The following is a 15,926-nucleotide window of genomic DNA, read 5'->3' as shown; positions in this document are numbered from 1 at the left end:
AAACAACAGAGGAAGAAAATATGAGGATAGAGAAAAATTGAAAGTGAGAAAGAAGCAAAGAGAACAAGATTCCCACAAAAGACAGTAGAAGAAAAAACTTCATCTGGGTTCTTGCACTTTGTTGTTTCCTTTATAAATAACAATTATCAGAATTTATGATTGTATTTACTTTTTGATTACTTGTTTATTTTCTGTCTCTCCAGCCAGACTGGCAGTATATGAGGGCAGGTAACATGTCTGTTTTATTCCCAAAAGTTCCCCCAGGGTGTAGCACATTGCTCCGTTAGTATATTTATTAGTTGAATGAACAAATGCTCTTATCAGACCTTACTGTTCACTTGGATGGTGTACACTCAAATAAGTTTTCAACACTTTAAAAAATATTTATTGATTCCCTAACTGGAATAGTTCTTTTTTCACTGTGAAACCACATGCCAATTTTTAATTTCAACACATCAGAATTCCCCTTTAAAATAAAGGTTTTCACATTGTGGATTGGAAGAGTACCCATGGATGAGGAAATAATTTAGGTTTGATTTACTTTGGATCCTTAGAGGTTTCTGCTAAGGTTGGAGTGTTGTTTGACATTTAAAAGCCATTTTATCACCTTTACCTTGAACTTTGGAGGTTACAATTGGATTCAACATTTACCTCATTGTTTTGAGCCAAAGCGTACTTAATCTGGGTGAATCAAAGATGGATGAGGATGACCTTGCCTTATCTCCCCCAACCTCCTCCAGAGCTGGCTATATAATTTGTAGGCCCAACACTAAATGAAAATGCGGGTCCTCTTGTTCAAAGGGCAGGTAAAAATTGCCATTAGAAGTATTAAAAAGTAAAGCCTTTTTCTTTCATCCACAGTTTTTCTTTCAACTTGTCATGGTGTATTTTATTTGCTATTTATCTTTTTTCTAGTAGAAAAATAAAATATAATTTTAGATTATTAGCATGAAATTTACTGTTCATCTTTATATTGTACAATGCCAGTTTTAAATGCAAACATAAGAGCATTTAACTTGTATGTGAAATCTCCAAAATTACACTAATCCTATGTTTTAATTAAGATGTGCTTATGTATCTGTTTTTAACAAACGTGCACAAAACTAACGCAACCGTTTTTATTTCACTTCTTGATACACACGCATTCTACTAGCACACTCTCTCTTCAGCTTACTGATGAGTAAAGAAGGACTGAAAGGGAAAAGAGCCATGGTTTGCCCTGTCTTCTCCTTTCTTTCTACGTCAACATTTTCAGCATCAGTGGTTGGCTAATACAGGGAAGCAACACACATGAGAAAAGACATGATAGGATTCCTTGTTTCTTAGAACATCACCACCTTCTTTCTGCATTTGGCAAGTTCTGGTTCAAATGGAAAACGTGGCCTCTCAGGGCTGTCAGTGTTCCCAGTTACTCAGTCATAGATGTGTTGATATGAAACATGAGCACAGAACTCTAGTGGACCCATGATCTGTGGGAATTCAGCAAGACTCAAAGCAATTACAAGATAAGCGTGTTATAGAAGCTGCCAACAGAGAGATGATGGAAGAAAGGAAGATGCTTCGTATATATAATGTGTTTCCCTTGTATTTGCTTTGAGTCTTGCTAAACTCTTTATGCATGGTGGGTCTACGAGAATTCTGTGCTCCTGGGGCATCGCTAATGCAATGAGGTAGCAAGGAACTACAGTGTACACATATATTGCATGTACCACCTCTGCTTGTGTGCACGCTCCATTGTCCCTTCAGACTTCACAAGTTCAAAGATAAAGTTATTAAGAATTTCAAGATGGCGACAAGCAGAGCATTAAACCAAGCTCAGGGCTCCTGTGTGACTGCACTGGTCACACAACCATAAAGCTGACCCTGTCCCCAGTGCTCCCCCAATCCCAACCTGAAGCAGCCTCTCAGAAAACATAGTTCTTGTTGAGATCACACCAGGAAAACTGTGAGAATAACAACATCCGAAGAGCTCTGCTTGCTTCACCAAATACTTAGGATTAGAAAAGTTAGTGCTCTTTGCAGAATGTACCTGCAAAAGTTTGGTGATCCAGTGGCTTAAGCTACCCTCCAGGATGCCCACTTCTGGGCTAAAGTGCTGAGGTCTAAATGTATCTCCTCCATTGAGACATATTGTCAAGGAAAACTTCCTGCCTCTGACTTAGAGGAAGGTAAACCTTGGTACGTAAGCAAAGGGCCATCCCACCCAGTGTAGCATAGTGGCTCTAGGTGCTGGAGTCGGGCACACCTGTGTTTCAGTCCTGTCATAGATCTGTCATTTACTATTGGTGTAATCTTCAGCATGTGACAAAACATCTCTGGGTCTCCGTTTCCTCATCTTTAAAATGGGAATAATATTAGAACTCATCTCCTAGGGCCATTGTTAAGGTTAAATATGATAACATATATGCAGAGCTGAGCCCAGCTCCTGTTACACAGAAAGCGTTCAATGAACAGAAGCCGGTATAATTGTTATTATAATTGTATATATAACATCATTCATCTCTTGGTTAAACAACCTTCTCCATTTATTTTCTCAGCTTCCTGATAAGCATTGCTGAAGAAATGAGTCAATAGAAATCTCTATGTTCTAAACAAGGAAGCAGAGCTCCCTCTGCTAGAAGAAAAGTCAGAAATGAATTAAATTAAATTAACCACACTTGTTTGATTTATAAATAATTGTTTAAGCAACATGAGACAAGACATATTTGCTGGGTACATCATGCCCTGAGCTAAACAGTTGGGACTGTTATTTTGAATATGCCTTCTGGCTTTTAAATTACCTGTAGGCATTTCTTTGACCCAACATAAAAGGCTAACCATGTCGAACAAGTTGGGTACATTCTGTGTGTCTTTGTTTTCCCCCTATTGCTCTGCAAGTGCACTTGTTGCTAGTGTGTTAGGATTCTGTGTACCAGCCCTCTGAGATTGGTGCCCACAATCAAGATGGACTGTGCATGCAACCCTGCAGGAAGCAAGGCCCCAAACCACAGCCAGCTCCAGAGATGCCCAAGGTGGTTTATCCGAGGTCAAGAATGGAGGCAGTGTGGTGCGGTGCTCTGACCCTTGACCGTGGCTGCTCACTAGAGTCGCCTGGGAGCTCTTAATATCTGAGCCTGGATTCCATTTGTAAAGATTCTATTTTGATTAGTCTGGTTGAGGACTAGAAATGCATGTTTTAGGAGCTCTAATGCGCAGCAGGATTGAGAACCATTGGTGTAGTGGAAAGAGCAGGAAGCCTGTCTTCTAATCCCTTACTGATCACCAAGCAGCCATCATCTCTCTCAGCACCAATAAAATGAGGAAGTTGAAGTAGATAACGCTTCAAGTTTAGGCCTAGCTCCATGTCTTAGACAATTGAGATAGCATGGGTTTAAACTATTAGTTCTCAACTGGGGACAGTTTTGTTTACCAGGGGACATTTGGCAATGTCTGGAGGCATTTTTGGTTTTCACAACTGGTGGATGCTACTGGCGTCCAATGGATAAGAGGCCAGGGATGCCACTAAACATCAAACAGTGCATGGGACACTTTTCCCCTTACGACAAAGAATTATCTGGCCCTAAATTTCAAAATACTGCTGAAGTTGAGAAACTATGCTTTAAACTAATCTTCTGGACTTTGCAACACAGAACCTTCTTACCACTGCCGGGGGACAGTAGGAGAGGTCTTTTAATAACACCAGGGGTATATGTGCTTTTATCTGCTCAGTTCAGTGCAGCCCCTGCACCATTTGGCTCCTCTTAAGCCACATCCATCCCCAAGGCAAGAGTAGGGAAAAAAAACCCTGTAGAAAGCAATTGGTGTTGCTTCTGGGAGGAAGGGCTCCGAATTTCTGTGGTTAGAATGTCAGCAGTAACCTTGCAGATAAGCCCTTTCCACAAGGCAGGCTCTATGCGCTTGTTCTCTTACAGTGTGTACTTGGCAGAGACACAGCCCTCCCAATTTAGTCAGAGCAGCTGTTCAGGAAGGAATCGCCTCCAAAGCACGCTAAGAGACCCACCAGAAAACCATACCCCCAAGTATATGTGTGGTTAGTCCACAGTGTAATGATGCAGGTCTATGGCCCATAGAAGGCGTAAAGCTTCATCTTATTCTGGGTGTCAATAAACTAGAGTGTATCCAGAAAGGGTAAACACCATGATTTTCTTTTCAGAATTCATGACGTATGAAGAACAATGTAAGGAACCGGGGATGCTGAGCTTAGAGCTTAAAGAAGATTCAGGTCATAGCACTGTTTTTTATATATCTAAGAGCTCTTATGGGAAAAGGGGATCCAACTTGTTCTGCAAGGTGCCAAGGGAGAGAGGTAGGGATACAGGATTGAAGTTTTAAGAGTACGTATTTCAACACAAAATGGAATGGACTGCCTTACTGGGGTTCCAAATAAAGTAGAAGGAGAATTGGATGACCACTAGTCACTTAGAAGTGTTGACTGACCATCAGTTACTGAAGGCATTGACTGATCATTAGTCAGCTGAGGAGGGGATGAGAGGTCGAAGGAGATGTTCTCAGACTCTTCCTTCATGATTGTGTGAGTTACAGAACCGGGAAAGTCCTCCCACAGTGCAGTTAACCACAAGAGAAAACAAAACCTACTTCAGCTGGCATACCATTTTGTTTGATTGAAGCTGGAGACCTTCTGGAAAGATTACCAGTGGGAAGAGATGTGCCAGAGGTGATATTGTCAATTTCAGGGGCCATTCTCTTTTCCTTTATGATTCTTCTAGTAATCTGTGGCCGGAAATTCAGCCATACATAAGGCAGAAATCCATCCCTGGGCTTTTTAGATGCTCAGTGGTGCACAGCTGATTTGATGCCTGAGGTTCCATTTGAGGAAGATGTTGTCCTATCCACCCATCACAATAAATTTCTCTCGTTTGAGGCTTTAATATGAAAGGAATTGCTGTTTAAAGATTTGTAGGGAGAAAGGAGCCCTAAGCTGCGATCGAAGAAACATCTCCTCAGTCTAGTTTTCAGGTTCTTCCTTTTTTATACAGGGACAGCAAAGACCAGGACTTCAGGCTCTGGAAATAACAAGGCAGGATTCCAATCTAGGAGAAACCAGAGTACTAGTGAAGCAGTTTAGTGTTATGGCTAAAAGCCTAGGACTTGGTATTTGATGGACCTCAGTTTGACTTGAGGTCCTGCCCCTTTGAAGCTGTGTGATCCTGGGCAAGTTACTTGACCTCTTGGTGTCTCTGTTTCTTCCTGTGCCAAATGGGAGTAAAGTTGGTTCTTGCCTCATCAGACTGTTGTGAGGCTCGTATGAGATACTGTATACATAGAATCTGGAACAAGTAGGTTCTTGATAAATTGTGTTGTCATTATCATGGTCATCATATTATTAGGCCAAAAGGTAGGAACACAGGTCAGTAGGACAAGGCTCCTCTTTCTGGAACACTAGTTCATTGTCAGAACAAGGTCTGAAGGGAAATGGTTTGGTGTCAAAATCACCATAATATCCTCCTGATAAGGTACAGGATAATTCCTGAGCAATAAGTTCAGAAGGAGAAGTACCTCAACCGCAAGGACAGGGGAAGTGTGGGGAAGGGAGCAATGCAGAAAGTTCTAGCTGCTGTCCTGCTAGAAATGCTGAGGAGTCATCTCCAACCCTTGAGTGAGGAAACCCAATGAATGTCTTCTGGTTACATAAACAAACAAATGAGTGTGCACTGGGTTATATTCAGCCAAGGAGCCAAGAACCTACTTTTCACAAAATGGTTTCTAAATTGTCTTTTCTCATTTTCATGACTTTTTGAGGTTACTTTTTACAAGAGTCTTGGAAACATTTCACAGTTAGAATTGTTCTTGGAGAGCTTTTTATTCTCTAAGAAATGGGTAAATCTATATTTTGATAAACCTGACGAACAAATATATTGGGTGCCTGATGATGTTCCTTTTATTCTTTTCAGACTTTTATTTTCTTTGCTAGCTGGTATAATGTAATTTTTTCCTCTGTTTGTGAATTGGCATTGCCCGCTTTGAGTTTCTGACTTTGGGGAAAGGAGTGTGTGTGTGTGTGTGTGTGTGTGTGTACATCTATATACATGCACACATACACATATATATACATATGTACACACACGTACACATACATGTGGGTGTATATATGTGTGTGTACATATATATATATATATATATGAATGATTATCATGTATAATAACTAGCTGCTTTAGGAATAATTTGGTTTCCTGGTCCAAAGATCACCATCTTCATCTTCATCATCATCATCATCTTAGCGTCATCCATTTGCTGAACATTGGTTTATATGCCAGGCATTGAGCTAAGTGCATTACTTATGTCATCTCATTGAACCTTTAATATTCTCCATGGAGCAGGTATTATTATCCCCATTTTACTAAGGGGGAAATTGAGACTCAGAGAGATTAAATAACTTGGCCAGTGTCCTATAGCTGGTAAGTGGTAGGGCCAGGATTCTAACATATGTTTGTTCATCTGATTTCAGAGCCCTTGCTGTTAACCACTAAGCTATGCTCCGTACTAGTTAATTGAAAACTCTTGAAAGAATGCAGAACTTCTGATTCTTAAACGCGGGAAAGGCTTCAGATGATCTGGTCAAATATCCCAACCAAGGCAGTGATCTTTTCTACAACTTATCTGGCAGGTAGTTGTCTATCTCTCCTTCCAATGAGGGGCAGCTCATTATTACCAAAGGCAAGGCATTCTGTTGTTTGAACAGCCCTAGTTGTTGCAAAGTTTGGTCAAATTTTACTTCCCTGTACTTAACATCATAACAGCTTAGAGTTTTATAGCTGGAAGTGATGACAGAGCTCAAGCAGTCCAGTGGTTTTTAAACTTTTCTTTCAGGCGTGGAAATCTTTTGTTCAAATGGAATCTTACTTGAAAGTGTGAGCGAGAACTACTTTGGTCAAAAAAGATGTTGGTATGGGGGTGTGTATGCACAGAATCACGACCATTGATCCCATCCCTCCTATGTCTCCTAAGGCCACTCCATGAGGTTGTTAAAGTCTTATTAAGAATAACTTGAAATAGACTGCTGAACCCAATATTTTACAGACAAGAAAAGACTCAGAGACTTAAGATGTTTGCTTATATTAGAAGAAGAAAAAAGACCAGAACCCAAGCCACAGAACTCCTAGCCCAAATTCTCACCTATTGCTTCATGCATTGCCTTTTTATTATGTGCCTAATGTGGTCCAGGCACTGTTCTAGGCAGTGGGCATACAGCAGAGATCTAGACAGATAAGACCCTGCCATTAAGGAGCTCATAGTCAAGATTTTACCATCCCACTTTTTTTGGTGGTTTGAGCTCTGCCCTTGGAACACACACACACACACACACACATATACACACACACAATCAGACCATCCTAGGCAACTTCTTCTGCATTCAGTCCAGTTTGTCCATTGGCTTTCCAAAAGGGTGGGCTCTAGGATTGGACTCAAGGCTATTCACATATTTTGGTGATTTTAGGTGTCCTTTCTTTGACAGTGCTGGAAATTATTTTTTTCTGCCTCTGGTTTTCTTTGGCACTGTGTGTATAATATAACCATGGAGAAAGAAGCTGTTTCACGTGTATCATTCAAGAGGATGAAAAGGCCATCCAGGCATGTGGGATTTTAAACTGTAAATGCCAGTTGGATTGAGTTGTAATAGAATAACCTTGAGAAAGATAGTGTGACTTGCAGTGGGCAGACAGTGAAGGGCTTATAAAGTCTTTCTTGCCTGATCCAATCTGTTTTTCAAGCTCCTTTCCCTCAACTCTCCCCCAACCTAACAATACGCAATAAGCATGTAAGATTGATCAGTTTTCCCAAATAAATAATGAATTCTTCTGCCTCTGGATTATTTTTTTTTATAATTTTTTTTATTTATTTTTTTCCCCCAAAGCCCCAGTAGATAGCTGTATGTCACAGCTGCACATCCTTCTAGCTGCTGTATGTGGGACGCGGCCTCAGCATGGCGGGAGGAGCCGTGTGTCGATGTGCGCCCGGGATCCAAACCCCGGCCGCCAGCATCGGAGCGCGCACACTTAACCGCTAAGCCACGGGGCCGGCCCCTTCTGGATTATTTCTGCTGCCTCAAATGCTCTTTCTCACTTTCCTGCCTGGTACAAGCCTACTCATTCCTCAAGGCACGGTCCCAGTATGAGCTCTCTAAACTTCCCTAATCCCCGCCCCCTCAATCTCCAAGTAATACATAATTACTTCCTCCTCCCGGCTCTCTTACCACCTGCTTCTCCTTCTCTTGGAAGTTCAGCTCATCCCGTGGGATCTTAAGCACTATAATGCACCTGACACACTCTCCGCTCATCTGGGCCGCTTCTCAAAAATAGGACATCTTCCTACTTGTAGCGTCTAGGAGTCAAGGGTGCCTGTTCAGTGAAGGTGTACATTTAGTGACGCTGGTGCAATGAGACTCTGAGTTGGATTGCCTGGTTCAGATCGCGGCTCTACCTCTTCCTAGATGTTTGACTTGGGCAAGTTACTAGGTCTCATTCCACTCGACTAGTGCCTGCAAATAATAAAACCTATGTGATGGGATTGTTGTGAAAATTATACGAGATAATCCGTGATTTGTCTAGCACAGTAATTGGCACATAATAAACACTCAATAAATGTTGACTGTTTTTATTATGGATCCCTACTTTTAAGGTATTTTCTTCTAGATATTTTTAGGTTCTGTCATTTCGAAATAGTTCAGCAGAAAAAGCAGGCAGACAGACTGATTCCCCAAAGACACAAAATGCCAATCTTTTATTTGTCATTTAGGAACAGTGGTAGATGATGGAAAAAATCTCACAAGGAGACTGGTTTGACCTTAGTTATATGCGCATATTGAGAAGCAGGGAACGAGGTGCAATGGGATTAGAATAAACCATGCCCAGTGATTTGATCTCGCGCTTTGGCATGTTGACACATGGACATGTCTGAGGCTGGACGATAGAATTAAAGAGCGCCTGAGAATACATTCTGTCCAGAAGCCACAAGATTAGGCATTCCAGACTGTAAATTCAACTATTTGGGGTCCATTTTGCAAACAGCACAAAATCGTAGGAAGGACACTGGCCCAAACTCCCAGAGCTTCCGCCCTGCAGATGAGTTGCTTTACGTCCTTGACAAAACACTGCAATTCAATTTTCTCAACTGTCTGATAGAATTTTTTGTCACTTGCTTGTTACTTTCACAATTTTTACCATATCAGCATTCTATTCATGCTCTTATTTATTTACTGTTTTTCGAGTACATTTTTAATCTAAATAAATCTATTTGTAAAGGAAACTCTGTACCATGATCTTAAATGCAAAACCATATAGAGAAGATGATTTTAAAAATAAATACAAAAAATAAATTATTATTATTGAAATTTAACTTGATCTCATTGCTTGCCAAAGGCTCTGAGCCTAAAGCCTGCTCTCTATCTGTTAGCTATTCGAGACTTGTTAAAGCCAGAATGGGGCCAAACTGAGTCTTTCTCTTTAAAATAAGCTGAATGAGTGAAAGAAATATCAAATCCCCTTACTGTGATTCTCATTATTTAATGCTATGCCCCTTGTTTGGCATATCACCTGTGGAACACCTCCCATGTGTGGGAAATACTGGGTCTTCAGGAGTCAATGTTCTAGTTGATAATGAGTCTAAAGACAAATGAAGACATTGGCCTGGGGCATTGCCTTTTGAGTAATTCAACTTACTGATAGCTTAGTACAAGTCTATGTGCTCACTGTTTATAGACAATTCAATTAGTTTATATCAGCTAATTGTACCCAAGTATTCAATTTTTTCATCACGTAAAGAACACCTAAAAAAATATTGCTTTGTGCATCTCTTTACATTTTTTGTCTTTTTGTATTCATGATTCATAACCAAGTCTTTTCTCATTTCTTCATCATCAATGTCATAAAAACCAATAAATATCCTCTTGTCCACTTTGCTAAAATCAGTGTTTGCAGGCACTTCGGTGCTTCCATTCCGATCCTTTGTGGAGCATCACTGAATGCCTCATACTTCTGGCTCTGGCCCTTCCCACTCACCTGAACTTGCTCTTTGCTGCCCTCTAAGTCTCTGGCTCTAAGCTCTGCCTCAGGTGTGAGTAGAATAACCGGAAATCCAGCTACTCAGGGAATCTCATACTCCATGTGCATCACCTGATAGCACTCTAAAAATGCAGATTTCTGCTCTCCCACTCCATCCCTGCCCTCTCACCTCCACTGTCGGAGGTCAGGGGTGGATCCTGGGAATCTGTATTTGTTATAGGTACTCAAGATAATTCTGATCCACATAGTCTCTGGACCACTTTGCAAAAGATGGCTTAGCTAGTGATTCTTCTTCTCTTTCGCTTCTCCTCCCTCTCTGCCTCCTCCTCCTCCTCCTCCTCCTCTACTTCTTCTAGAACACAGGGAATTGTAAGCCTCTTTCCCCAAATGTTAATGTTAAACTTCATTACAAAACTCTTCCCACCACATAAATGATTTCCATGTTTCCCAAAGGACAGAATTCTTGGCTTGGGAGGCAGAATGCCTGATTTACAGCACTGGATCCACCGTTACCCAACAATCAGCCCATGCCCCTACATTGCACCTTCTTCCTCTTCTAAAATTGAAATAATACTCAGTACTCTCCTTCCTTACAGATTTTTGTTGAAGATTAAATGTGGAAAAAGATACAAAAATGCTTCATAAATTGTAGAGGATTTTGCTCTATTAAAACAGGAAACTGCATTAAAAAAACTCATCTGTTAAAATATTGGAAATTCTTTTTTGATGATGTTTTGCATCAGGGATTTTGAGTGGCTCTGCCAATGTTTCTGATCAAGCATATGTTTGAGGAGAGACAGTTGTGATCTCGCCGCGTTTTAAGTTGTGGCATCTCAGCCCCTCCCTATCTTATCCTGCCCAGCTACTTTTAACAGCTTTGCAATGTAATTTCACAAATTCAGAAATTGAGGTCTTTCAGATTCTTTAATACAAATCCAAAAATTACCCTGCCTGTGTTTCCAGCAAAACCTCTTCCCTCCACACAGAATATAAAGTATCAGATACTAACAATAGAATATTAAAAGCCAAATTTGAAGCAATTACCCACAGCTTTGGAGAACAGTCCCACACACAGCTGGTGCCCAATCAGAAGGTCTATATCTGTCACCCACCATCTCTGCTACTCATAGAATCAGAATGTCAGAGCTGCAAAGGATCTTATAGGTAATCCTCCTCCTCATTTAATGAGTGGGGAAACTGAGGCACAGGAAAAGGACTAAGTCATCAGAGGCACGTGTGGATGGAGGCTACAAAGGCATTGGAACCTGGGTCCCTGTCTTCTGGTTTACAGCTCACATTGCTACACTCTGTTGCTTCCTTTGCTGAGTTAGTAGGGTGACCTTGTAGTTGAAAGTGAAATGGTAAAACTATGTGCAATGAGTGTGATGTATTGCACTGCTCTTGCGGTGCAGCCTATTGCACCATAATTTTGTATCTTGAATGTAGACCTAAAAGGCAGATGACATTAAATGGTTAACTGTTAACAATTCAGTTGGTAAGATAGTGTAACCTGAGACTGACACAGGCCAGCTGGGACCCAGGATCACTGTGTCATTATTCTCAAGTCCTGGTTTGTTCTGCCAAGAGGGAGTTGGTTGTGAATCCTCCATGGAGTTAGAGGCAGGGCCATTTTCCTTTCCTCAGGGCTCCTCTCTGGCAAAGGCTATATTGATGTGGCCTGAATGAAAAGGAATGGCACCAGGCATCCAATAGCAATTCCACAGTGATCTCAAGCTTTATTTGAATCTCTAGAAGGATTACAGGAGAGAGCCAATATAATCTTTTGGAAATATTTCTCAAAGAACCTCCTCCATTCTCTCCAACTGCTTTGGAGCCTTCCACAGACCCAACTCTGTGGCTCTCTTTAGCCCAGGTCTGCCTGCCTTGTCTTCCATCCTCTCTCCTCATTCTTTGTTATGTTTTTTCACCTAGCCCCTTTCTCTGACTGTGTCCTCCCTACTTTCCTCCTGCCTTTGCTGTTTTTTTCCTTTTCCACCTAGTCTCCCCAGTTCTGCATCACAGAAAATATACAAGAGATTCTCCTTTGGTGGGCAGGAGGGGTCAGCGGGAGAGAGTCCTGTGTTAACGTCCCAGTTACACCGTGTTTCAGTTAAAGGAGGAGCCGCATCACACCGTAGGCTTCCCGTAGGTGGAACAGACATAATATTCACCCCTGAACATATTCCTTTTACCCTGGAGTTCATCATAGTGGGACAGGGAAATGCTAGAGACAGCAGCTCCTGAACACTGGCCTTAGCAGTGGTAGTTCTCAAGATGACAAGTGACAAGTGACAATATATCAGAACAATTAAGATTACAGAGTTTGGTATCAAAAATGACCTAAATCATGAAATCTGATCCTGCCATTTATTAACTGAGTAGACTTAGGCAAATTATTTAAACTCTCTGAAACTCAGTTTCCTTGTCTGTTAGGTGAGTATAAAATACATGAATGAATGCATGTAATACACTTAGCTCAGTGCCTGGCACAGAGGTGCTGCCCTAATGGGTGGTTGTTTTTATCATTGCTAATAATGATAATAATAGTGATGCAAGGGAATTTGGCTAATGAGAAATGAGAAACCCTTCCTTCCTTCCTTCCTTCCTTCCCTCCCTCCCTCCCTTCCTTCCTTCTTTCTTTCCTTCCCTCTTTCCTTTCTATTTGTTCTTTTTTTCTTTTAATAGATCTCTTCAATGAATAAGACAGATAAAAATATGGAGGGTGGGGTACGTAAAGACATGAGGCCACATCTTGAGTTATCTAGAGAGCTTATACTTGAAAATGGCATGTTGAAAATCTAGAAGAAGGAATGTATAACCAAGGATGAGTCAAAGCTATGTTCAGAGCAAGTAGCAAACCCAGAAATAGTTAGATCTCAATAGAGAAGAAACCTTGCATATTCTGCTGCAATGAGGATAGTCTTCCAACTGGAAAGAAGAGAATATTAAAGGGAGAAAGTTGATGTCCAGAATTAATGGAAAACATTTAACTGTCTCTGAGCCAAGATGTATTATATCTCAGGGGATTAAAGGAACTGGTTGATAAGACCTCTGTTTGGTGTTCTTTTGAGGACTGGCAGCCTGGACACCAGTAAATATTGCCCCAGATCTTAAAGAAAGACTAAAGCTAGACTCCAGAAACTATAGACTCATAGCTTGAAATAGACCCTACCTAAATTCTAAGACAGTTAATACACAAATGATTTGTGAGCAAGAGTCAGTGTTGTTTCATTAAAAAATAATTCATGTCAACTAATCTCAGTATCTATTAGAACAGATTTACTGCTTGGCAGAGACATTTCAGCAAGGCATGGGACAAAGCCTCCCATGGGTGGGTCCATTCTCAGGCACACTGGATGTTACCTGTCTGCGGGGAAGGTGGTCTGTGGTGGTATCCCACAATTCTGTTTTAGCCCTGTCCTGATCAACAGTATTTTACCTTGCCTGAAGACTTAAAAGGCAGATGACACTAAACTGAAAGATCTACGTAGCAATAGATGATCTGATCTTCCTATGTGCTTGTAAGATCCTTAAAGTCTAGTTTGAGTTGATGCTAAATAATCATATTTTGAATGTTGAAATTGTTATGGTTTAGAATGATCTCAATTGACTAAAATGATACCAAACCAATAAAATGAAATTTAACTGAGACAAATGTAATGTCCTATATTTCAGCTCTAATTAATTAATTAAATAATTAATTAAACTGCACCAATGTAATAGAGTCTCACAGGAACTGACAGCTGTTTGTGTCAAAAAGATATAAGTTGGCAACAAACTCAATAGAAGCCAATAGCATATCACCATTGTCAGAAATGAACTTAATGTTAACCACATTCATAGAAGTAAACAAAATTGAGGATGAAAGTACGTGATGTAAGTCAGGCTCACTGTGAAGATGTGTGCTCTTTCCTGGCACCATAATTCAAGAGAGATAATCATAAGAAGGATTGTGTTCAGAGGACAGTGACCATTGTGGGCAATAATCTGGAAACCACAATATATAATGAACTATTACAGAAAATGGGAATGTGTAGCCTGGAGAAGAGAAAACTTGGAGGATGTAATTATTAGAGGGAAGAATTTTGAGTGGGCCCGGTGGGCAAAGTAGTTCCACTGGGTTGAAATTGTAGGAGGGCAGATTTTGGCTGAACATTAATGAGCTTTCTGTGATAAAGTTGCTCAAAAATAATATGGCCTGGCCATTCACTAGAGGTTCCTAAGTAGGGGCTAACCACCCCCTGTCTGCGTGGTGCAGGGGGCTTTCCAGTGTTGGGTGGGCTCTTTCACGTGATCGTCTGTGACCTCCATTCCAACTCTGAGGTTCTGTGATCTTCTCCTCTCTCCAGGGATGCAGTGGAGTGTGGTGGCCAATGGGAGAGTCAGTGCCACCCCCCAGCAACTTCTCCTTTGGTGGCAGCTCAGCCGAGTGACACTTAGGCCCCTGGGGCAGTGACTCAGAAGACAGCCATCCCTCCAAGAGAGGGCTAGGTCCTAAGCTGCTGCTTGTGCGTGACTGCACCTGATATCCTCTTCACCCGAGCATTCCGTCCATCGGTGCAAGCGTCCCGTGCCCACCAGGCTTTTGCTCTGGGATTCCAGCAGGTGGCATTCGAGGGAGTCAGGGGAGAGGACTGCCTGCTTGTTCACTGGGAGATCCCCTCCAGAGATCCCCTTGAAGTGATCATTTCCCAGAACTTCCTCTTCCTCACATCTCACCCTTGCCTCACACTCTCTATTGTCCCCAATGTTCCCTTACTGTGCCTGGTTTGTCTCACGCATGTTCCTAAAACAATCACTCACTGTGTCCTATCTCAGTCATAGATGTTTCCAAATATGCCTTCTTTGCTGTGTCTACGCACAGACATTATCAAAACACATCCTGCCTTTACCTGTCCTGGTCAGAGTCATGTTCCAAAAGCACATTCCTTGCTTGTTCACGTCCGTCACAACGATCTTCAAACTAGTCACTGTCTTGTCTCTGTCCTGTTCTGTGCCAGACACTAATACACTTCCCTCCCGGTGTCTGGGTCCAAATGTGCTTCCTCCTGGCCAACCCCTGTGTCAGTCACAGGCTTGCACCAGCTCTTCCTTATGTCCACTGTCAGTCCTTCTCTTCAGGACATGCTCCATTTGTTCACCATGGAAGAAACAGGAGCAAAGATCTTTCAGAGGAAAACGGTCTCCACAGCAACCTTGGAGGGAAGCCGAAGACAGACAGCTTCCCCCCAGTGCCGTGGCCTCAGGCCCTTCTGCTCTGAGATGCTCGCTTTCCTCTCGGACTAGAACAGCATCTTCTTCTGAAAAGCCTTGGGCAGGGCTGGCGGCATCGTTGTGTTTATTAAAAGACTTTGGAATCTTTCCCGTGAGCTTGTGGCGAAGCCCAAGTATCAGTTTATAACCCTTGAATCTGGCTCTGTTGTTCCCAAAGGAGAGAACCGTTGGAAGCTCACACTGCCAAGACTTGTCACTCACTGTAGTCCCCAGGTGGAGGAGGCAGGACCAAGTAGGGCTGGGGGTGGGAAAACAGTGCTTGATTTGAAATCAGGGGAGCCGAACTCCCCCGCTGCTCTGCTCCTAACATGCTGTGAGATCTTGAGCCAGCCCCTTCCATCCCTGGTCCTCACTTTCTACATCTGTCAACTGAAGTTTGGCCTAGGGGTCCTCTAAGGTTCCTCTTCATTTCTAGGACAACAGGATGCTGCTACAGCCGTCAGCTACCTCGAAAAGCCATGGCCTGCCTGACTGTTGACTTTGTTTCAAGGGAACTAGCCGCCTCATTTGGGCCATCTAGACCCTTGACCTTGCCAGCTTTGCCCTTCGGATTAACCTGGATGTCTTTCATTCTAAGCTGAGTCCATGGCTCTTGCACACTGCCCCAGAATGAAGGTCCCAGGGACGTCAACG

General features: G+C 42.0%; 1 protein-coding gene across 1 annotated transcript in view; it reads left to right on the top strand.

Moving 5' to 3' along the window:
* HTR4 (5-hydroxytryptamine receptor 4) overlaps positions 1–15,232 on the top strand; it is a 157,336-nt gene extending 142,104 nt beyond the window's left edge. Inside the window, exon 9 of the mRNA XM_058543594.1 lies at positions 14,369–15,232. Within this exon, the coding sequence (XP_058399577.1) occupies positions 14,369–14,459 (91 nt within the window). The 3' untranslated portion in view covers positions 14,460–15,232. The remainder of the gene's footprint in view (positions 1–14,368) is intronic.
* The last annotated feature ends 694 nt before the right edge of the window (positions 15,233–15,926 follow it).

This window comes from Diceros bicornis, chromosome 1 (assembly GCF_020826845.1).
Source record: "Diceros bicornis minor isolate mBicDic1 chromosome 1, mDicBic1.mat.cur, whole genome shotgun sequence".
NCBI lineage: Eukaryota > Metazoa > Chordata > Mammalia > Perissodactyla > Rhinocerotidae > Diceros > Diceros bicornis.
Note: the sequence above shows the minus strand (reverse complement) of the source record. Positions and strands in the feature narration are given on the sequence as shown.